The sequence below is a fragment of the Myotis yumanensis genome, unplaced genomic scaffold, assembly GCF_028538775.1.
Source record: "Myotis yumanensis isolate MYYU_CA2020_CCGP unplaced genomic scaffold, mMyoYum1.0.hap1 SCAF_18, whole genome shotgun sequence".
NCBI lineage: Eukaryota > Metazoa > Chordata > Mammalia > Chiroptera > Vespertilionidae > Myotis > Myotis yumanensis.
The window spans coordinates 38143538-38167466 of NW_027223769.1; the positions used below are offsets into that span (position 1 = coordinate 38143538).

The window sequence follows — 23929 nt, forward strand, 5'->3', positions numbered from 1 at the left end:
CATGCGTCTTTTTTTAATAAAAATATAAACTTGGGAGAATAAAATAAAGAGTTTATAAATAGTAACCAGTTTCCACGAGCAACGCTGTTGAGCACAATCACGCGTGCACGGCACCCGCCGGTTCACAAAGGCTCTGTGCGCCCTTCGGGAAACCCCGGACGGCGTCGGCTTGGTGAGGAGGGGGCTCTGGTGTTGCTTCCGTAAATTTTCCATCCGCGACTTTACATCCCGGAGCATCTGGCAAAAACCAATGGCCTCGCCCAGCCGGTGTGGCTCAGTGATTGAGCGCTGACCCAGGAACCAAGAGGTCACCAGCTCCATTCCCAGGCAGGCACATGTCCGGTTGCGCTGTGCCCCCAGTAGGGGGCGTGCAAGAGGCAGCCGATGAATGATTCTCATCATTGATGTTTCTCTCTCTCTCCCTCTTCCTTCCTCTCTGAAATCAATTCTTTTAAAAATCAATCGTCTCTTAGGAGGAGAGTTGGGAGTCTGCTCTCCGAGTCCAGCTCACAGGCAGCCCCCGGAGGGAGACCTGGGGAGGGCGTTCCAAATCCTGGCGCAGACGGATTCTTTCAAAGCTGCCTCCGGATGGCGAGGTGATGCCACCGGCTTCCCTGGAGGAACTGGCGTCACAGGAAATGAAAGTCCGCATGTGGCACCAGCTGCTGTGGGGTCACATTCTTCTTGCAGATCTAGACGGTCCCGGGGACTCGATAGCTGTCGTGTGTCCCCTCCATTAACGTCTTAGGACCGGGAAGGAACGCGGGGCGAATGGCAGCCCACCCCCATGGTGGGGCCGGGAGGTGAGGAGAGCAAAGCAGAGGACACTGACTCCGCAGCTCTCAGCCCCAGAGGAAATGCCACGTGCGCGTCCAGGGTGGCCGGGGGTACCGGATGGGGGAGCAACCTGGGTGGTTGACCCACGGCAGAAAGTTCCTTCCTGCCCGGTCCTCATGGCTCAGGGGTTGAGCGTCGACCTATGACCCAGGAGGTCACAGTTCGAATCCCCGTCAGGGCACATGCCCAGGTTGTGGGCTCGATCCCCAGTGTGGGGCGTGCAGGAGGCAGCCGATCCATGATTCTCTCATCATTGATGTTTCTATCCCTCTCTCCCTCCTTTCTCTTTAATCAACAACAACATATACCAAAAAAGAGGGTTTCTCCCCGAATGCCCCCCGCCCCCCATTGTGAGAGGCGTGGGAAGGGGCTTCTCCCGGGGATCCAGGTCCCCACCACTAGGCTCTCGGTAGCCTCCGTGGGCCCCCTGACGCGCTGCATCCGCCGGAGGCCGCCCCGCCACACGGAGGGCTGCTCCTCTCTGCGGCCGCGAAGCGTGGGAAGAACTCGGTGGCCCACGGGGACCGTGGAGACGTCCACTCCGAGGGCACTGATGCCCCTTCTGTACCAGGACAGAGGTCGCTGCTGAGCTGGCCTGGGCAGGACAGGGCTCCGTCCGGACGGGCGGGCGGGCGGGCGGCCGCAGGTGTCATCCAGCCCCTGGGGCCCGGCCCGGCGGCTCTCACACACACCGAGGGGATCCTCGGGCCCAGAGTCATCACAACAGGAGCCTGGCGTCCCTGTGGCCCAGTGTCTCCAGTTCCTCCTGAGAGAAGGCGTTTCCCCGGAGCCTTCGGGGGACAAAGCAAAGAGAGGGCGGAGTGAGGACGGAACCTGGCATTGCTTTCCCAGGACGGAAGCGGAACCCCTAAAGCCATGGCCTGCCCCCGCAGCCCCACAGCCTCTGGGTGGGCGGGCACCCTCTTCCCACTGCCACAGCCGCTGGCCCCGGAGAAGATCGCATTCAGAGTGCGGCTTCCCCTGAACGCCTGCACCGTCGTGAAGTCGAAAAATCATGTCGAGCCGAGTAAGGTGGGGCCCGTCTGTATTTTACAACTAGGAGATTCCCCCCTAAAAGTCTATACTTCAGGGTTTTCAAATAAAATAAACTTTTTTTAAAAGCTGGTAATGCTGGCTCCCAGGGAGGGAAGTCTGCTGGTTTTGCCCCGTGTCGGCCGGGGCAGCTCACGCGTCCCTGGGGGTGATGGCACGGCGCTCGGAGCGGCTCAGAGTCCCCGCTGGCCCCGGCCGGCCGGCCGCTCCGTAAGGCGGCAGCAGAGCAGTCCAGGCGCAGCGAGCACGTCCCCAGCAGCAGCAGCAGAAAGCAAATCGCATCAGGACCCTTAAAATATCCGCCTGACGCGGGCCTGCTCGCCCTGGGCCCAGAGCGTGACATTCCCGAGGGCCGTGCAGTGACTTCAAAACAAAAACAATGCACACCCCTCCCTGCGTGCGCCCGGGCCCTGCGGACCTCACGGGCCCGGGGGTGACACAGTCGGACAGAGGCATGCTCGCCACCACAGGCCGCTTTGAGGATCGTTATTTTTAACTTCGCCATTTGATACCTACCGTGGCTGCCGCCTTGACATGAGTTTCGAGGGAGGGAAGAGTCTGCCCCTTGAGAGAGCAGGGCCGCCAGCTCCCGGGGAGGAGGCGGGTGAGGGACCGCAGGCGGGGGCCTGGTGCCGGCAGCGGGCGTGGTGGGCATGAGTCAGCAGGGCTGGCGGAGAGGGGTCTGTCCTTCCGCTACTCTCTTTCATTCCTGGCACTTTCACTGGGGGGTCCAGAGGTACCTACGCGACAGGCGTTCAGGGGAGGCCGCACTCTGAATGCGATCTTCTCCGGGGCCAGCGGCTGTGGTGTGACGCCCTCGCGGGATGCTGGGCAGTGGGAAGAGCATGCCCGCCCGGAGGCTAGTGTACGCGTCCTGAGCATGTTTAAGGCTGCTGCGCTGAGCTGTCATGGTCAGTGTATCCCATGCACTTTTAAAAAATATATATTTTATTGATTTTTTTACAGAGAGGAAGGGAGAGGGATAGAGAGTTAGAAACATCGATGAGAGAGAGAGACATCAATTAGCTGCCTCCTGCACACCCCCCACTGGGGATGTGTCCGCAACCAAGGTACATGCCCTTGACCGGAAACGAACCTGGGACCCTTCAGTCCACAGGCTGACACTCTATCCACTGAGCCAAACCAGTCAGGGCCCCATGCACTTTTTAAAAAATATATGTTTTTATTGATTTCAGGGAGGAAGGGAGAAGGAGAGAGAGAGAGAAACATCAGCAATGAGAGAGGATCATTGATCAGTTGCCTCCTACACGCTCCCTACTGGGGACTGAGGCTGCAACCCAGGCATGGGACCCAGCCGGGAATTGAACCCTGACCTCCTGGTTCCTAGGTCGATGCTCAACCACTGAGCCACACCGGCCTGACTCCTCTGTTACTCTTCCCATACTCCTGCCTACACCACAGCTATTCCAAATAAATACTCATGACTTTAAAATAAAAAAATGGGTCCCTCCTCAGAGACGTGAAGGCGTCTCTCCCAGACAAAGAATGACATCCGCCACGTGCAGAAAGCCACCGAATGTGAGAACTTAGAAAGTCTCAAGCTCCTCTCTCCCCTCGCCCCATTTCACAGATTGGAAAACCGAGGCTCAGAGAGGGAGAGAGGCCTGCCCAGGGCCCTTACCAGACTTCCCGAACGGTGTCGTTCCTTTCCAGGGCCCGCAGGAGGGCTTCCGCGCCTCGGTAGGTGATGCAGTTGTTGGACAGCCTGCAGAGGAAGAGGCACCGGTGAGCTTCCCGGATGCTCGGCTGTCCCCGTGGGCCTGTCCTGTCGCAGGACGCGTTGGCAGTTGGCCGGCCTGCTAAGGCCGCCCGCCACCCCTCCTCCCGCCCCTCTCCTGCAGAGATTCCCAGTGAGCTCCCCATAGAGGCGTGGGGCCTACGGTGAGATGGCGGCTCTCTCTCCCCCACACGCCAGGTTCGTTGATCTGACTCCGGCTGCGCCCTCGGGAAGGTGCTGAGCACGGTGGCTAGTATAAGCATCTCAGTGCCAGACTTCCTGGGTCCTGGTCCAACTTCCTTTGTGATCTCAAGCACATAAGTCCCACCGTCCTCCCCTCTAGGTGGACCTAAAGGAGTGTCCACCTTACAAAGGATCAGAATTAAAGGACGGTTCGTTCTGAACCACGTGGCACCGTACTGAATGGATGGAAAAGAATCAATGGCCCCAGCCAGTTTGGCTCAGGGGATAGAGCGTCGGCCTGCGACCCAAGGGTCCCGGGTTCGATTCCCATCAAGAGCATGTACCTCGGTTGCAGGCTCCTCCCCGGACCGGGCCCTGGTCCTGGTCGGGGCTCGTGCAGGAGGCAACCAATCGATGTGCCTCTCTCACATCAATGTTTCTCTCTGTCTCTCCCTCTCTCTAAAAATCAATGGGAAAACATCCTCGGGGGAGAATTAATAAAAAAAAGAATCAATGAACAGGGACACTTCATCTCGGGGGTCTTGGGAGACAGGTTGGGGATGGGGAAGGGACGTGTCAGGCTATCAGGGCCGGTGGGGGAAGAGGCACGGGTTCCCCATCCTGTCCTTCTCATAACCCTGCCCTTCTCATAGCTCAACTAGTCAAATCACCTCCACCCCTGCCCTCCACGCCCCCCACCAAGGCAGCGACTTCTCAGAAGCAGATGCCGAGGCCATGCTATGAGTAATAACAGCCCACCGGGTGGAGTCCTACTATGTGTCCTCTGTTACCCTCTCCTGCTCAGACCCCAAGGGGCGGGCCCGATGGTCATCCCGTTCACCCCTGAGTGGCCGGGCCCTCGTCCAAGGGGCAGCAGCCAGGGCTGGTGGGGCGGGTCCAAACCCAGGCATTGGTCCACAGCCCACACTCAACCAACGCTTGGCAGTTTGGTTACAAGAAAGATGTAGGCGTCTTTCTATGGGGAACCAAGAGGGGGGGTATCGCTTAGAGACGCTGAATGATAAGCCACACAAGTCAGGGTGGGACAGCCCCTGCTGCACGGCCTGGCCTCCCTCGGGGCCGACTGGGCAAGTCCGTGGCCATGAGAGAGCACAGCGCCCCCTCCCCCACACCGGGTCCGGGAAGGAGCGGGCATGGCCACCGGTCTCCCTGTCCTCGAGGCCAGGTGTCCCGCTCAGGCACATCCTGGCTGCACCGGGCTCCCAGCCACTTCGCCCCGTAATGAGCAGAAGCGATTTCCCCAAATATTTGTCAACTGCCCGGCCCCTCAAAGCCACACACACAGTGTCCCCAGAATGGCCCGCGTGTGGGCAAAGCAGCGCTCTCCCGGAGGCCACATCTGCTTCCCTCGGCCTCGCTTGCCCGGGAAAGCGCCCCTCCTCCAGCGGAAGGAGCCATCGGGATGCCCTCCGTGCCTCAGCGAGCGCCCCGCACCAAGGGGGGGGGGGGGGGGGCGGAACATTCTCGTGTCCACACAGGCACGGAAGCACGCACCCACCATAGAGCAAGCGCACCTGCCCGCCTGGAGGTGACATCATGAGACGCCTCTCGCCTGGGCCAGAGAGGCCTGGAGGTGGGGGGCCGTGGCACCTGATGCTGGCCACCAGCCGTGTCCCCTCAGCTCCCACCTCCCGCTCCGACGGCTGCTCAACTGCTGGCTGGGAAGACCCCGTCCCCACCCGAGGCCTTGCTGCCGACCGACCCCGGAAGATGCTCACGTCAACATGAGACAGACAGACAGGCAGCACCCCACAGCCTGGCACCAGCGGATGGAGCCCCAGACGGGCAGCACCCCACAGCCCGGCACCAGCGGACGGAGCCCCAGATGACTCGGTGATCCCAGACTTGGGGACACACCGTCACCGTTATCTTCCCTTCCCTTCCCTTCCCCGCCTCCCTTCACGGCTCTGTCGCCAAGGTTTGCTGGGCCCGCCTGGCCTTGCAATCCCTGCCTGCGTTTTGGGGACCCCCTCCCACCAAGCAATACCAGCTGGTTCCGCCAGGCCACCTGCTGGGAGGTAGCCAGGCGGGGCCCCTGCCCGGGCCTCTGGTTCAGAGCGCCCCTCCCCGCCGCTCAGGCCTGTGGGGCCCCTTACTTGAGGACTTTCAAGCTGGGATTTCCCCTGAGCCCTTCGGCGAGAGAGCAGACGCCTTCGTCTCCGAGCTGGTTCTCCTCCAGGCTGCGGACAAGAGGAGAGGGCTCTGTCAAGGCAGGAACAGTCGTCATGGAAGAGGGGGTCGCTGGAGAGGAGCCGGGTCCCCCCACTTAGCACGACCAACACCCCCAATCCACACTTGCAAATAAAGTAAGAGCAGAGAAGGCAGGTGTGGGGGGCTCTGTCCCAGGGACATTTTGGGGAGAGAATGTCCCCAAATTCTCCAGGACGTAAGAGGTCCCCTCATGTCCCAGGGACTCAATATCCATTTCCTCTTCCTTTTCTTTTCTTTTCTTTTTTAAATATATTTTTATTGATTTCAGAGAGGAAGGGAGAGGGAGAGAGAGAGAGAGAGAGAGAAACATTGACAATGAGAGAGAAACATCGATGGGCTGCCTCCTGCACGCCCCACACTGGGGATCGAGCTGGCAGACTGGGCCTGTGCCCTGACCGAGAATCAAACCCTGACTTCCTGGTTCATAGGTCGATGCTCAACCCCTGAGCCACGCCAGCTGGGCTTCTCTTTCTTTCTTATGAATGGGAGCCTCATTTCATTAGGGGCAGCCACGTGCTTGGTCAAACAAACAACAACAAAACCCCCAATTTCCCACTCTGCACTGCAGCCAGGGCCGGCCACGAGACCTCCCCATGGCCATGGCCGATGGGCCCCTGGGAACGCTCTCAAAAGGGGGGAGACCCCGCCGGCCCGTGCCTTGGCCCTCCCTGGAAAAGTAGACTGCATCCTGGAATGCACACGAAATGTTGGAGGTGCTGCAGCCCTCTTGTGGTCATGAGGCAACCGCCCGTGAGGGTGAAGCCTCAGGAGGAGGATGTGATGGGACAGAGAGAGAGAGTCCAGGGCCCCGCTGGCCTGTGGCCACCCACGGGCCCTGCACCGCCTGCCTCCGGGACGCCTGTACGCGGAAAACGGAGTCCTCTCCTGGTTGAAGCCACCGTAGGGGAGGCTTTCCCTCACCCGCAGCCCACGGAAGTCATAACTGACGCACTGGCAGCGAGGCACCCCTCTCCCAAGAAGTTCCAGGTGGCCAAACCCCATCAGGACAGATTCCCTGGTCCGTGGGCGGAGCCAGCGAGCCTTACCGACAGCCAACGCCCACCCCCACCTCCACTCCACTGAGGTCCCGGTCCCTTCTGCTTCCTGGGTGAATCAGCGACTCATCTGCCTGATAGAACACGGGACCGCCCAGGACGCGTCATAAGGAGGCTAAGCTGGTGGCAACTGGCGGATGGAAAACCTGGATCCACTTCAGATGGGTCCTGCCTGTATGATTCACGGTCCATCTTTCAACTTCCCCACCCCGCCCCCGCCTGCCAGGGCGGCCCTGCCTCTCAGGGCCGCTGCGCTCCGGCCTCACTGACATGATGGGCTGCTGTTAGCAGTGACGTCACAGGGAGCTACAGCGGGTGCAGCGGCGGCGGCGGCAGTGGCCACACCGGCACTGTGACAGGGAAACACGTGTGAAGCGCTTACTGAGCTCGTCCCGGGCATCGCCTCGTTTAATTCTTACAAACGTGTTTCTAGTTGGAGAAAACGAACTAGACCCGGAGACTGCACTGAGCTGGCCTCTGACCACAGCCGGCCGTGCAGCTCAGCCCCTTGATTCCGGAATCCGTGCTCTCACCCGTGAGGCCGCCTGGAGGCAGTACACACGCCAAGGAACCCACAGTGCAGTTCAGTACGAAGAGCGAGCACCTCCCCCGGCCTGCGTGGCTCAGTGGTTGAGCATCGACCTATGAACCAGGAGGTCACAGTTCAATTCCCGGGTTGCGGGCTCAATCCCCAGTAGGGGGGTGAGTGGGAGGCAGCCGATTGATGATTCTCTCTCATCATTGATGCTTCTATCTCTCCCTCTCCCCCTCCATCTCTGAAATCAATAAAAATATATTTAATTTTTTTTTTAAAAAAGGGGGGGACGAGCACCTCTATGCCGACTCAGTAAGCTTCATTCGCCAGGACACTGAGAGATGAGGGCAATCTAGCAATCACTCCATCATAGACCTTTGTCTCGTCCGCACCGCTGCTTCCCCAACGAGGCCAGGGAATGAAGAGAGGCTGGCCTCTGCCCCCCAGAGTAGGGACTCCCCAAAACTCACCAGAGTTCCTCCAGTGCCATGTTCTTCTCCAGCATCGAGGCTAAGGCTCGGGCACCCACACTGCCAATGCGGTTCCCCACCAGGCTGGGTGCCATCAGGGAACAAGAACGGGTCAGAGCGGGGAGGGGCCGGGGAGAAAAGCTAAGCCAGGATGCGTGGCACACACAGCCCCACTTCCCGCTCTGCTCCATTCCAGAATCAGTAATTGATTACTGCATTCTTTTCCACCAAGCCCAGGCAACCAATCGATGTGTCTCTCGCATCAATGTCTCTCTATCTCTCTCTCTTCTTCCTTCCTCCCTCCCACTCTCTCTCTAGAAATCAATTGAAAAAATATCCTCTGGTGAGAATTTTTTTTTTTAATATTTTTAATCCAATCCAAGACCTTCAACTTACAGACAGGGAAGCAAGACCCTCGAGAGGAGAAGGGGCCGCTCCAAAGTCACCCAGAAAGACTGCAGTGTCCTGACCCCAAACCCTCTGGCCTCTCCCTCTCATCCCTCTGCCCAACCCAGGGGGGTAAAAATGAAGTTCCGAGACCTTCGGAACTGACCCAGCTCCCCCCTCCTCATGCCGGCTCCCCAGGAGGACGGCGGGACAGACACGGAGGCTTACCTGAGCCACCTCAAGCTCTGGTGGTCGCCCAGGGCTTCCGCCAAGGCCTGCGCCCCCTTGTCCCCCACCTCGTTGCCCCAGAACCTGAAAAGGCCAGCAGAGTCAGCAGTGTCAGGGCGGACGCGCCGTGTGCTCCAGACAGGCTGTGTGGGCCCCAGTGGTTCCTCCCTCTCCACGGCCCGCCCGGGGGCAGCACCAGCTCCCCAATCCCAGAAGGGTCTCAGTGGGGCTCCCAGCCAGGCAGGCCTGCCTCTGTTGTTCCTGGGGGGCGGGGGGGGGGGGCGGGGGGCGCGGAACAGCCAAACTTTTCCCTCTGACTTTTCGGCTGCTTCACAGCAGACTTACAGGACGGCAGAGGCCCACCCCGCGCACACCCTCGGGGACGGGGAACTCACTCCCCATGGCAAGCCCCATGGTTGGCATTTAGGTCAGATCAGCTTCCTGGGAGCTGTGCCCACAAGTGCCTGGACCTGCCACGGGGTGTGGCCCTGTCCCACACACAGGAGGCTCCACTCCGGGGCCCGGGGCCTGTGGAGCTGTGCACCCCCAGACTGTCAGACACCCCTCCCCTCGCACGCAGGCCTGGCGAGCCTCCCGCCAGCAGGAAGCTCCGAAGGGCCTGGTCCAGCCGCCAGCCTCCCCTGCGTCCTTCTCTCTCCTCCATCAGCACCTCCTCTGGGAGCTTTCGAACATGACTGATTCCGGGGCCCTGACCTTAGGGGGCTCCCTTAACTGGTCTGCGGAGGGGCCCTGGCCAGGGCCCCTTCACAGCCCCGCTGGTTCCCACGCACAGACTGAGGTGAGAAGCAAGGACCCAAGCTTCCTGCCACCTCGCGGGCACTGCCCTCCCCCCACCCTGCTGTCCTCAGCTTCCTGTTTACTGGGGGAAAGCAAGTGCCAGGCAGCCAAGGAGGCTACTGGCTCCCCACCTCGCCCCCCCACCAGAGCCGGGGCTGCCCATGCGGCCTTCAGGCTCAGGAGCTTCCCCGGCCCCACACCCCTCCACAGGCCCCAAGCCCAGACCCCAACCTACCCCAGGAACTGCAGCGACGTGTTGGCCCTGAGCCCCCGGGCCAGCACCTGGGCCCCCGCCTCCGTGATGTGGTTGTTCCCCAGCCTGGAGGGAAGGAGAGGAGGCTGGGAGAGCGTGGCACGGGGAGGCCGGGTCTGCTGGGGACAGTGCAGCCTGGACAGAGGCGCCTGGGCACCTGCCTGCAGGATGCGTGTGTGCTACCTGCGCAGGGAGCCTGCCCTGCCTGTAGGATGCATGTGTGCTATCCATGTAGGGAGCCTGCTCTGCCTGGAGGATGCGTGTGTGCTATCCGTGTGGGGAGCCTGCCCTGCCTGCAGGATGCGTGTGTGCTATCCGTGTGGGAGCCTGCTCTGCCTGGAGGATGCGTGTGTGCTATCCATGTAGGGAGCCTGCTCTGCCTGGAGGATGCGTGTGTGCTATCCATGTAGGGAGCCTGCTCTGCCTAGAGGATGCGTGTGTGCTATCCATGTAGGGAGCCTGCTCTGCCTGGAGGATGCGTGTGTGCTACCTGCGCAGGGAGCCTGCCCTGCCTGTAGGATGCATGTGTGCTATCCATGTGGGGAGCCTGCCCTGCCTGCAGGATGCGTGTGTGCTATCCATGTGGGGAGCCTGCTCTGCCTGCAGGATGCGTGTGTGCTATCCGTGTGGGAGCCTGCTCTGCCTGGAGGATGCATATGTGCTATCCATGTAGGGAGCCTGCTCTGCCTGCAGGATGCGTGTGTGCTATCCATGTAGGGAGCCTGCTCTGCCTGGAGGATGCATGTGTGCTATCCATGTGGGGAGCCTGCCCTGCCTGGAGGATGTGTGTGTGCTATCCATGCTGGGGGCCTGCCTATGGCTTCTGAGACTCCATTCTTTGCCACCAGCACAGGGACAGGCGGGGCAGGGCGGGTAGTGGCGGGGTGGGGTGGGGGGGGGGGGGAGACAGGCATGGGCAGGAGCCACAGGAGGTGGTTCCCCAGGGGAGCGGGTGACTCACTGTCACACTCTCCTCCTGGGTCAGCCCTCAGGCCAGCAGGCCCAGGGTTTGCTGGGAGGTCACAGCATTAGCAAAACCCTGCTCCCCTCCCTCTGTATTCGGCAGGAGTCACGCACCCAGCAGGGCCCGAGCCCGGGCGGACGGAGCCGTGGGGGAAGCCAGGCTCACCTCAGTGCCAGGAAGTTCTGCCGGCACTCCAGGAGCCGCGCCAGGGCCTGGGCACAGCCGTCCGTCAGCTTGTTGTTGAACAAACTGGAAAGTTCGAAAGAGAGACATGGAGACCAGACACGGCGGGCAGTGAACCCCCCAAACCCAGGGCAGCCCGTTCCCCCAGGACGGGAGGCACCTGCACCCTTCAGCCACGCAACGCCTGCCCAGCCCGCCCCAGTTCACAGCCGCTCCCGGGACCTGGCCCAGCCCGCGGCCCAGCCCGACTCACGCGAGCTTCTGCAGCTCCTCACAGCTCAGGGCGTGCTCGGCGAGCGTGCACACGCCGCGGTCCGAGATGTTATTATCTCTCAGGCTGCAAAACACCAAGCAAATCAGCTGGAAAATGGAGCTCAGGAGAGGGGGAAGAAATGAACCAGACCTCAAAGGGGACGTTCGCTCACCCCCAAAGCGCCAGCGTCTGTGCTTCGGGAAACGCTGCCGAGATGGAGCCCCCCAGGAGGCCAGGCTCCCCCATCCCTGGCCAGCCACCCACGGCATGCATGGTGTGGGGGACGGCTCAGGAACGGGAGACCCGGCGTTCCTGCTAAACAACACTGGGCTCCTCGGGGAGTCACGGACCTTGGGGAAGGGAAACGGCCGTCAGAGAGGCCTCCTAGAAGGTTCGGAGGTGGAAAAATAATAATAATCCTATCTAATAATAGACAAAGATTGAAATTAACCGTACCTTCGCTACGCCTCCCATTGGCTAATCAGCGAGATATGCAAATTAACCACCAACAAAGATGGCGGTTAATCTGCATACGTAGGCGCGAAGCAGCGGAACCAAGACTGAAGGTGGCTCTGGCCACAGGAGCCGCGAGAGGCTTGAAGGCACCTCCGGCCGGAGCGAAGGCCTGGGTCCCGGGTGCCGGAGGAAAACCGGTGCCGGCAGCCAGGGGAAGGGAAGGCCTATTGCATGAATCTTTTCATGGAACAGGCCTCTAGTCTGTATATATAAAAGGCTAAGTGACCGACCGTCCGACCAACCGGCCAGTACCTATGACACGCACTGGCAACTTAAAAATCAACGTTGACTTGCACAAGTGTAATCATGACATATTAACTCTGTGTGATCTATGTTATGTTATTGGATCCCACTTATAAACTGAGGCTCACAGACCCTACCTAAGGGATGAAGGTCACCGCTCAGGGATCTGTGTGTTTGGTCCACAAAGAAAAAAGCTCTTGCCCAGCAAGCATGGCTCAGGGATTGGGCGTCGATCTATGAACCATGAAGTCCCGATTCGATTCCCAGTCAGGGCACACACCGGGTTGCAGGCTCCATCCCCAGTGGGGGGCGTGCAGGAGGCAGCCGGTCCATGATTCTCTCTCATCACTGATGTTTCTCTCTCTCTCTCTCCTTCTCCCTTCCTCTCTGAATCAATAAACATATATTTTTTTTAAAAAAAAGAAAGAAAGAGAAAGACCTCTCCTGCTTCGGCCAAGAAGGTATTGCGGCCTCGTGTGTTCCAGGAGAGGTTGGTCCCTTGGTGAGGGCCCCGTGAAGCCGCCTGGGAGGCCGTGAGTGGACGTCGGCGTTAAGACCCAACTTCTGCTTTCTGAGAGGCTAGAAGAGGGGCAGGACATCCCCTCCCGAGGCAGGAAGGCAGGCTGGGGAGCCTGCATCACACTGGCCGTCAGACAGGGGCACACCCTCTGTGCTCATCCGGCCCAAGATGGGGCGAGAGGCCCACGGGGCCAGGGCACTGACCTTCCGAAGGGGAACTCACCCTCAGATGGCACTGGAGGCGGCGAGGGTGACGCCAAAGCCTCGTCCTGAGCCAGCGCTAATGAGGAACAAAAGCTCAGGCGGCCCGGCCGGCGGGGCTCAGTGGTTGAGCATTGACCTATGAATCAGGAGGTCACAGTCTGATTCCCGGTCAGGGCACAGGCCTGGGTTGCGGGCTCGATCGCCAATGTGGGGCGTGCAAAAGGCAGCTGATCCATGATTCTCTCTCATCATTGGTGTTCCTCTCTCTCTCCCCCTCTCCCTTCCTCTCTGAAATCAATTAAATATATAGGTAGATATATACATATACAGTGGGGCCTTGACTTACGAGTGTCCCGACTAACGAGTTTTTCGACCAATTTTTTGCTTTGAGTTTCGAGCTAAAATTCGGGTTACGAGCCAGCTTCAGATACCCCACCACTAGTTGGCGCAGCGAACGTCACAGTGAACGCCACAACATCAGCCCAGCATCACGTGTCTCACTCGTTCACTTTAAGATTTGGCATACGAGTAATTTGAGTTACGAGCTCCGTCACAGAATGAATTAAACTTGTAAGTCAAGGCCCCACTGTATAGATATAGAAAAAGCTCAGGCAGAATTCCACAGTCACGTCCTTTGGGGGCCCCAGAATTCCCCTCTGGTCAGGATTTTAAAGTTTCTGACGGGGCACAAGTCACCCGTGATTTGGAGCAGTTGCTGACACAGGCATCTACGGTGAACGATGTTGCAAGTGGCGTCCAGGTGGTCAGGGGCCCTCTGGAGCCGTCCACTGCCGGGCTGCCAGGAGGGAACGGGGACGCAGAACCACGGGGGTGGGGCTTGTGTCTCCCGGCTCTGCCACTTCCCACACAAGCCTGGTCAAGTCACGTCACGTCTCTGAGCCTCGGGTGTAGGCTGATGGGGAGAACGCCCCTGCGACAGCCGGGGTGGCTGTGCGGCTCAGAGGTTGCTCTGGGGAGTGTGCGGCACAGTGCCCATCACCAGGCTGTCCTATGAGTGAGGGTGATCGTTGTCATAGATTCAAACGAAGGCCCAGGCCCAGCAGGAATTATATGTAATACATGCAAATTATGCGTAAATAGTGTAGCCTGTGTAAATTAATTATATGTAAATTATATGAGTGTCTAACCACGATGCAGTGCACCTGAAATAAATATAAAAAATAAAATAGCCCGGCCGGCGTGGCTCAGTGGTGGAGCATCGACCTATGAACCAGGAGTCACGGTTCCATTCCCAGTCAGGGCACAGGCCTGGGTTGTGGGCTCCATCCCCAGTAGGGGGCGTGCAGGAGCCAGCCGATCAGTGATTCTCTCTCATCATTGATGCTTCTATCTCTCTTTCCCTCTCCCTTCCTCTCTAAAATCAATTAAAAAAATATTTTAAAATAATAACATAAACGAAGGCCCAGGCTGGGGGAGGGACCCGGCCGGGGCTGTACAGAGAGGCTGCAGGCTGGGGCTGGGCCTGACCACGGGGATCCCCACAGGTGCCCCCACACCTGCACCTGCACCTGCACCTGCACGATGACGCCATCCTCAGCTCACCCACCAGCATCACCCGCAACACTCACTACAGAGCCTTGCAGACGCCCAGGCAGGGCAGCAGCTGCTCCACGCCGACGTCGCCCACTGAGTTGTGGTCCAGCTGCAGGGCCACGGGCCGCCGGAGGTGGCGCAGCACGAAGGCCAGGGCGGCGCACTCGGCAGGGCCCACGCTGCAGAAGGTCAGCTTGAGGTGCCCCACGTCCAGGCCCCGCACAGCCTTGCGCGCCAGCCGCTCCTCCCGCAGCTCGTACAGGCTGCGGACCAGCCAGAGGAAGCCGGGCAGGGCGTGCATGCTCTTGGCCTCGCCCGGCAGGGCCGGCGGGATGGAGCAGAAGTGCTTGCGGAGGCTGCGGGCCAGACACCGGCGGGCACAGGCCTGGCGCCGCAGCAGGGCCTTCTCGGACGCCTGGCACTCGGCCAGCAGGCCCCGGTGCTCCCTGGACAGCAGCCCTGCCAGGAAGGCGGCCGTGATCTGGAGGTTGTGCGGCTCGGCCTGCTGCAGCCAAGCCTCCACGCCGCCCTCCTCGCGCGGCGGGCCCTGCACGCACAGCGCGGGCAGCAGCCGGGCCAGCGGCGAGCTCCCCGTCGGGCGGCAGTTGAAGAGGTGTCTGAGCGAGGAGGGCCTCACGTCGGCGCTGAGCACCAGGTAGAAGGCGGCAAAGAAGCACTGGAAGGTGATGTGCAGGAACTCCAGGGGCGGCGGGCTCCCGGGCGCCGCGCTTTTGGCATGCACCAGGAAGCCGAGGGAAACGTCCGTCCCGTCCACCTGCGCCGCCTGGAGCTGCTGGGCCGAGAACACGTAGCAGCTCACGCCCAGGCCCCAGAGAGCCAGGCGGCCCAGGTGCAGGAGGGTGGGGAGCCTGCCTCGGAGCAGGCCGGGCCCCGGGCCGTGGGGGGCCGCGTCCGGTGGGGAGGCGTGGAGCAGGAAATGCTGCAGGATCAGCAGGTACATGTCCGTGGTGGTCCGCGGGGAGCCCCCGCCCTGCAGCAGCAGCTCCTGGTGGCATTTGGACACCATCCAGGCAAAGACGGGCAGGTGGCACAAGCCGTGCAGGGCCGAGGTGGCTCTGAGCAGGCGGACGAGGCGGTCGGCCAGGCCCGGCTCGCGGTGGCGCTTCCGCAGGTACAGCTCGATGCCGTCCTCCGAGAAGCCCCTGAGGCGGAGCTCGGTCCGCACGTACCGGCGGAGGCCGGCGGACACGGCGTCCGGGCGGCTGGTCAGCAGCTTGCGGGCGTTCTTGAGCAGGTTGCCCTGCAGGAGGTTGAAGAGCAGGTTCTGCACCGACGTGGGCTCGGTCGGGGAGCAGTGCCGCTCGCCGTCCGTGAACCTGAACCTGAACTCGTCAAAGCCGTCGAAGGTGAGGAGGAGGCGCTCGGGGTGGGCGAGGAGGAACCGGAAGACTTCCTCCTGGCCGAGGTCGGGCCAGCAGCAGTGCTCGAAGAGCAGCGCCCGCACGGACAGGGGCTTGGCCAGCCGCTGCAGCTGCCGGCAGCTGAAGGGGAAGACGAAGAGGAAGTCCTGGAACTCCCGCCCGGACGCCCACAGCAGGTGCAGCCGCTGCAGGAGCGTGCTCTTGCCGCTGCCCGCCTCTCCCACCACCAGCACGGTGTCCGCGTCGGCGTTGAGGGGGCTCCCGGAGCGGAAGAGGGCGTCCAGGCCCGGGGGGGCAGGGCTGGTCTGCGGGGCGCCCGCCTCCGTCCGCAGCTCCAGGACGTTCTCCGTGTAGATGTCCTCCAGGCACAGGTTCTCCGCCCCGTCGTAGGAGCTCAGGAAGCGCGACTGGGCGGAGACCGTGGTCCGCAGCTTGGACGCGTACTTCTGACACGCGGCGTCTGGAAGGCAGAGGAGGAGGCTGAGCGGGGGCACCTGAGCGGAGGGAGGGCTGCGTGGGGCGGGGTGGCCTCACAGGTGGCCTCACACGGGGGAGACAAGAGCCAGCGGGCTCTTCAGCCACCAGCCGTGGGCTTGGAGGACGGCCACCCAACCTCCCTCGCCCTCGGTTTACTCCCCTGGGACGTGGGAGAGGCGGCCGTGGTCCCCGCCTCCGAGGGTTTTTACGTGGATCCGTGAAGATACTTCAGGTCAAGACCTTCATGCAGCGCTCGACACAAAGGAAGTGCTCGGAAGACCCTAGTCAGTGCCCTCGTTACCAACGATATCGGGGAGAGCGGCCGAGGGGAAGGAGCGCTAGGCTGGGTCAGAAGGCCCGCGTTGTGCCCTGGCCGGTGTGGCGCAGGGGTTAGAGCGCCGGCCCAAGCACCGAGAGGTCATGGGTTCGATTCCTGGTCAAGGGCATGTACCCGGGTTGCCAGTTAGATCCCTGGTTGGGGTCAGGCAGGAGGAAGTCAATCGATGTGTCTCTCTCACATCAATGTTTCTCTCTTTCTCTCCCCCTCCCTCCTTACCTCCCTTCCTCTCTCTCTCTAAAAAGGAATGGGGAAAATATTCTCGAGTGAGGATTAAAAGGAGGAGGAAGAGGAGAAGGAGGAGGATGGGGTGAGGGGGGCTGCATTCGAACCCCAAGCAGCCTAGGGGAGTCCCTGCACCACCCAGCTCAGCTGGATCACTCGGCTCAGCGGGCTCTTTCTAAAGGGAAGCAGAAGGTGTGAGGACTGAGGAGCCTGATTTCTGAAGTCGGACACACCTGAGCTTGAGACCTGGCAGCCTGGGCCCCCCTGAGCTTGGGCGAGCCACTTTTCTGGCCTCGGTCGTCTCATCTGTGAACATGGCAACAATCCACATCTTCAAAGATCGTTTCAGGAGGAAACGAGATAAAATGGAGTTTAGAAGAATGCCTGACCCGTGGCAAACTTCCAAAACGAGACTCACACCGACGAAAGCCAGACCACCCTCGCCTGCCCCCTCTGCACCGCCCGCCCCAGGCTCCACATCTGCAAAGCGGAGAAGTCACACCTGCCTCTCGAGGGACACGGAGACTGTAAACACAGCACGGGGCAGGGTGCCTGAGGGGCCGAGACCTGTGCCCTGAGAGCCGCCACCTTATCTAAATCCACTTGTTCTCGGGTTTCTGAGGGTCAGGGGCTGCCTCGCAGAGATCAAGAGGTTCCAGCCCCACGTAAGGGCTGGGGATGTCTGATCGCTGCAGGGCTCACCTGAAACTCAGGCACCACTGTCTGTCAACGGGGATCGAAAAAAAATTTAAAACTGAGAGACCAGCCCTGTTCCAACGTGTGCCCGTATCTCCTTGGCGCACATCATGAGGGCTCGGCTGGTGAGGGGCGCGTGTAGTCAGCCCTCCACACACAGCAGCTCCCCTGGCCATTCTGGAAATAATAAGCGCTAATACTGTAATAGTCATATCGCCCACACCGATCCTGTTCATCCCCCGAGAGCCCGATGAGACGGGGGTGGAGTCACCCTCAGGATGAGGAAGGACACTGCGTCTTAGGGAGCCCCCCAGCCAGGAGGCGGGGTTCTAACTGACGTCCCGCACGCTGCAGCTTCTGCTCGTACCCACGCAGTGCACAGCCCTGCCTCCTTGGCGGATGGACTAAGAGGAACAGGGGTGTACCTTCGAGAGAGAGGGCCAGTGGGACCGGCAGCTCCTGCACGTGCCGTAGGAGGAAGGCGGCCAGCCCGTTGGCCTTCACCGCGGCCAGATCCAGGAGCCTCCGCGCCTGTGGGGGAAGCGGAAGTCGTTCCTTCTCCAGAAGGCGGCGGAGGTGTGTGGGGAGGTCAGAGGCATCTCCTCCCGCACCCCACAAGCCGGGAGAGCAGCCAAGTGGCAACTCGGGTTTAAAGATGTTCCCACCACGGCCCTAGCCGGTGTGGCTCAGTGGATAGAGCGTCGCCCTGCGGACTGAAGGGTCCCAGGTTCAATTCCGGTCAAGGGCATGTACCTGGGTTGCGGGCATATCCCCAGTAGGAGGTGTGCAGGAGGCAGCTGATCGATGTTTCTCTCTCTCATCGATGTTTCTAACTCTCTAGCCCTCTCCCTTCCTCTCTGTAAAAAATCAATAAAATATATTTTAAAAATATATATATATATTAAATAAATAAATAAATAAATAAATAAATAAATAAAGATGTTCCCACCACCATCGGGCGGCGAGATGCACACTTCCACACACACCCACTCGGGTCCCCTCTCCAATAATGGATTGCTCATTGCAGATAGACAGCCACTAAAAGAGTGAATAACTTTAAAATAAACGGACAAACAAAACAGGTCACAAAAAACAAAGTAGGTCCAGCCCTGGCAGGTGTTGCTTAGTGGGTAGAGCGTTGGCCCGCTCACCAAAGGGTTGTGGGTTCGATTCCCAGCTCCGGTCAGGACACATGTGGGAGGGAACCAATCAATGCGTCTCTCTCGCATTGATGTTTCTCTCTGTCTCTCTCTATCAATCAATCAATGGAAAAAAATATCCTCAGGTGAGGATTAATCCCCCCAAAATAGTTCCAGAGACAGAGCATGAAACAGACAGACAGATCTCAGACGAAAGGGGGTGGGAGAGGTTAACCAGAGAACTTACATGCACATACACACAGCCCATGGACACAGGCGATAGTGCGGTAAAGGCCAGGGTGGGGCAGGAGCCAGTGGAGGGGGACAAAGCGGGGGGCAATGGGGGGCATCTGTAATTCTCTCAACAACAACAATAATTTTTTTAAAAAAAGGACATCTGGCCCCTGACTCACACGGCCCCCCAGCACAGGGAACCCTGTATGTCCAGGGCGCACTAATGACCTGGCCCCCCAGAATCCCAGAAGGGCCTTTATGGCTCCCAGAGAAGGTGAAGCCAGACCCTGTCCCCGAGACCCTGAGCTCCCCCCCCCCCACCCGCCCCCACTCCTGGGAGCCTTCATCCCCAAAGGAAAGGCAACACTGCCCTTCCCTCCACAACTGTATGTGTGCTCGAGACTCTGTTTTTCAAAACAAAAGGATAGGGCCGTGGTCGGCAAACTGCGGCTCGAGAGCCACATGCGGCTCTTTGGCCCCTTGAGTGTGGCTCTTCCACAAAATACCACGTGCGGGCGCATGTACAGTGCGATTGAAACTTCGTGGCCCATGCGCAGAAGCCGGTTTTCGGCCTGGGCAAGTCTGTTTTGAAGAAGTACTGTTGATATTTGGCTCTGTTGACTCATGAGTTTGCCGACCACTGGGATAGGGTGTCGGGGCCTGGTTTTGTCAGGCACTAAAACTATAGTGAAAGCAGTGACTCACAGAGTCCGGCTTGCGGTTGCCACCAGCAGCTGTCACTGAGGACGGGCACAGGTCCTCGTAACACCCTGCTTCTGCCCCGGGGTGATGGGGACACCTGTGTTCATACCATCACGTATGAAATCATGCAGCACAATTCCATATCAGAAACCCTAGGTGGCATTTAATCCATATCAGGACTTAGTGTGCTTATATGCATCATTAAATACAGATTTAATTTAATGAATTGTTATGATCTGTTGAGCTGTTCTTTGAAAACAGACAGCCATAGCCCAGCCGGCGTGGCTCAGTGGTTGAGCATCGACCTACGAACCAAGAGGTCACAGTTCAATTGCCCTTCAGGGCACAAGCCCAGGTGGAGGGCTCAGTCCCCAGTGGGGGGCGTGCAGGAGGCAGCCAATCCATGATTCTCTCTCTCTCTCTCTCTCTCTCTCTCTCCCTTCCTCTCTGAAGTCAATAAAAACATATATATATATTTTTTTAATGCAACAACTTCTCCCCGCCTGGCCCCCTCGTCAGGGGCCGCCCTGGCCCACATCTCCCCCTGGGACTGGCCGCACAGAGACCAGCGAGTCTGGTGACGAAGCAGCCTCTGTTCCTGAGAATGCTGATTGCGCAAGAAGCAAGCGCCTTACCCGCTGGGATGACGTGAAGATGGGCAGCCTGATTTCGTCACATTCGTACGGGCTGAGGAAGCCCCGCGCCTGTGCCAGGTCCAGCACGCCCTCCACGTGGCTGTAGAGTCTCCGGACGATGGCTGGCCGGTGGCACTGCAGGTCCCGGGCCGGGTGGGGGGAGTGGGGGTCCCAGTGGCCTCGCAGCGCGGGGGACAGGCCGTCGGCCCGTGCCTCCTGCACCGCCGCCAGGAGCTGCTCGCAGCCCCAAGCACCTTTATTCCACACGGTGTCCAGGAGGCGCCTGGCCGAGTGGGAGAGGGGCTGGCCCAGGACGTGCAGGCCCTCATATTCCTCCCAGGAAAGCACGTCCCAGGAGAGCAGCCAGTCCAGGACGCTCTCGAAGGCCTCCAGGGACCCCGAGCCCAGCAGCCCCACCAGCCGGCTCCTCTGGGCTTGGAAAGTTTCCTGCGCGCACATGTCATGGCCTGCGGAGGAGAGGGGGTCAGCAGGCAGGCGTGCGGGGCAGGGGCAGGGGAGGGGCCAGTCAGCCCCCCCGAGGCCATGCCCGCCATGGTTCTGCCCTTAGACATTCCCCAATCCAGTTCCCCATTGCACAGATGCACAAACTGAGGCCCAGAGAAGGCAAGGAAGGTCCCGCAGAGGGTTTGAAGTGGGTGGGAGCTCAATCAAGCTCCCCTATCCATGCTTCATCTGAGCCAATAGGAAGAGCAATGGCCCCCAAGGGATCCAGAAATTAATTCTCTCTGAGGCGGCGACAGAGGGCTCCTCCATGCTGGCTGGGCTCTAGCCACAGCAGCTCCCCCTGCAATAACGGCTGACGTTCATTAAGCACCTACTATGCACCAGGCACCACTGTAGGCAGTTTCCTGCGGGAATTCATTTACCCCTTCCTTCCGCTCTGAAGTCGATGCTATAGTCAGCCCCATTTGACAGATGGCAAAACTAAGGCACAGAGAGGCCGGGTGGCCTGCCCAAGGGTTCCAGAAGCATGCCTTTAATTCCCTTAGAGTTGGGGTCCCCCCCCCCACCCCACGCCTGTGCAGGGAAGCCTCTGCTCCCCCAAGAGGCAGAGACAGAACACTGCTGTAAAGAGCCGAAACCCAGCGAAGCAAAAGTCATGGTGCAAACGAAGTGGTGTCAAGGCTCATGGGTGCACTGATCCCTCCCCCACTGCCCCGGGGCCCCGCCGCCCTCAGCACCGAGCACTGTGTGCCCGTCACCTCTGTCCACGGCTTGCTCTGGGCTCAGAGCAAGATGGTCGTGAATCAAAATCCCACACGGGGAGGGGCAAGCCTGGGACCGTCTGTGCCCGCCGGCACACGCCCGCCACAGTGAGGGGAAGGAGCAACCTCCAACCAGAAGCCTGTGCCGCGGGGTGAGGAGACCCAGGCACATGAAAGAGGCAACTGATCAATGTGTCTCTCACATTGCTGTCTCTCTCTCTTTCTCTCTCTCTGTCTATCCCCATCCCTTTCACTCTCTAAAAAAGTCAATGGGAAAATATCCTCGGGTGAGGATTAACCAAAAAAAGAAAAAAAGAAAAAAAAAAGCTGAGCAGGCGTGGGTAGAGGCAGGGCCCAGCAGCTCGGGCAGGCCTCGAGCAGGAACAGCCGGGCCGGGTGACACAGGACTGGCAGGTCTCGAGCTGCCAGGGGAAACCCCCAACGGATGGGCCGGAAACCAGAGTCTGCCAGCCAGTTGTGTAGAACAAGGTGATGCTGGGCAGTTCTGGCAGAAAGCCTTGTGCAGCCACGTGACCCGCACTGAGAGACCCCAGGGACCCGAGACACGCCCACAGCGTGCTCACCCACCAGGGGACAGGCAGGCATGGCCCCTCCTGAGCACAGAGTCTGGGGCAGCTGACAGATGCCCGAGCCACACACGCCCAACTAGGGATGTCAGGGGGGGCAGGGCAAGGCCATCGCATTTGTCACTCTGCCCTCCTACCAGCAGCTGGGAAGTCCCATCTCCGCCCAGGCCCTGTTCCAGAAACATCCGAGCAGGGAGATTCCCCAAGGACCAATCTGACCAGTGCCCCGTCTGCAAGCAGGCATTGCTGTTTCATCTCAAACATCCAGGAGGGAGGACCTGGCCTTGTTGCTGTCCTCAGGAAGCAGCTCAGGAAGTCCCTCGTTATGTCTAGCTTAAGTTTCTCCTGCTCCACTGTCAATTGGGAGACAATAAAAAAAAAACCCAGATCTCTGCTCATCACCTATTTGATAAAAACTGTCCCTAAAATCCTGCCTCCTGCCCTTTTTCACCTGCTTGGGCTTCCCCTCTTCAGGCTAAATACACCTGTGCATTGTCATTGCCTTTTCTTCTCCGCTTCAGTTCCTACCACTTTGGAGTTGTCATAGATTTTCCTCGAGGAAGGTGAGGCCCATCCATCCAGAGGAAAGGGCATTTCCGCGCTGAAACGTGGAAAAGGGGCAGACCCTCCCTAACCCCCAAACCCAGGCCCAGGCCCTGCGTCTCCCTTCTTCCTGAGACCGCAGCCACCCTGGGTCCCCAGTGCCCCGGGCAGCTGATCTGCTTCAGTGATGACATCCCAGCCGCTGGGCCCTCGGGAACAGGGGAGGGCGGCTGTCCTGGACCTCAGCTGGGGTCCCGCCTCCCTCCCTCCTGCAGCCACCTCCCCTCCTGGTCCCCTTCGCCCGCTTCTCTCCCGCAGCAAACAGACCCTAACTTCACTGCTTCTGGGTCCAGTCCTCTCTCTCGGGCCCTTTCACAGCAGGACTCCTTGTCTGCTGTCCTGACTGACCACTCCAGCCCTTCCAATCGGGTCTCCCCTGCCCCCCAAACTGCTTTCATCCTGGCCACCCCTGACCTCAGAGTGAGCCCCGCATTGCTTGGTCCTCAGCCCTCATCCCGCTCGCTCGGCCAAACGCATGTGTCCTCATGGCTCACCCCTCCTCCTGGAAGCCCCTTCCTCGTGGCCTCCAGGGCGCCCCAACGCTCTGAATTTCCTCCCTGGATGCTCTTTCTGCCCCCTTGGCTGGGTCCTATGCGGGGAGCCCCCGAGCTCCCTGGTGGGACCCCTTCCCCTCCTCCCCATCGCCCTCTACACCCATTACTCTCTCCTTAAGGGGCCTCCACTGCTCTCGCTGCTTTAAACGCCAGCAGCAGCGAGGATCGTCAGGACACTCTCTCAGGGCACCCCCCTCTCACAGGCAGGCATGGAACAGATGGGGAAACTGAGGCCGGCAGAGAGGAGCGAGGAGCCCCCGCTGGGACCTGAAGCCTGGCCTCCTCATGCCCAGGCCGCCCGAGCCTCAGGACTTCGCATCCCAGGGGCTCCCCTCACACACACAGGCCCCACCCCCAGATCACAGCCTCTCTCTGGACCTCAAAGGCTCTTGGGGCCCAGAAGTTCTACCCGTGTCCCCAAGCCCCCTCTTCTCCTGGAGTCACAGCCCGCCAGGGGGCTCCCCAACCTCCGGATGCCCCCTTTCCAGCTACCTACCTTCCATTCAGATCCCGGGACCCCCCAGGGAAACCGAGGCAGCCCTTCCTCAGCCCCGCGGCGGCCAGCAGGGCTCAGGAGCCGGTGTCTGAGTCCTGCGGGTGAGACCCTCGGCGCCCGCCCTCTCCCGGCGCCGGGCCGTGGAGCACGCAGCTCGGGGAGCGGGGGGGGGCGCCCCGATTCCTCCTCTAATCACGTCTGAAGGATCCCAAGCCTCCTGCACTCAGCCCAACCCACGTCGGGCCCGCCACGCCCCCTGCCCACGCTCGCCACGCCCACCCGCGCGCAGACCACGCCCCCTGCGCGCTGACCACGCCCCTCCCCACGCTCGCCCCCGCCCATCCCCGCGCCGACCACGCCCCTCCTGTCCAGCGTCTCCACCTCTGCTGTGCCTGCCTCCCCAGCTCTGCTGAGTCTTGCCCGCTGCCTGC

The 23929-nt window shown here is 60.3% G+C and overlaps 1 protein-coding gene across 1 annotated transcript; it reads right to left on the minus strand.

Annotated features, from left to right (window-relative positions):
- On the minus strand, positions 1 to 23619 carry NOD2 (nucleotide binding oligomerization domain containing 2). The gene is made up of 12 exons (XM_070397840.1): positions 23499 to 23619; positions 20033 to 20499; positions 17748 to 17853; positions 14241 to 16047; positions 11170 to 11253; positions 10899 to 10982; positions 9752 to 9835; positions 8719 to 8802; positions 8104 to 8187; positions 5929 to 6012; positions 3533 to 3616; positions 1 to 1628 (listed from the first exon to the last, which is right to left on the minus strand). The coding sequence occupies exons 1-12, from the start codon at positions 23503 to 23505 to the stop codon at positions 1556 to 1558; spliced, it is 3048 nt and encodes a 1015-aa protein (XP_070253941.1). The 5' UTR covers positions 23506 to 23619; the 3' UTR covers positions 1 to 1555.
- Between the last annotated feature and the right edge of the window lie 310 nt (positions 23620 to 23929).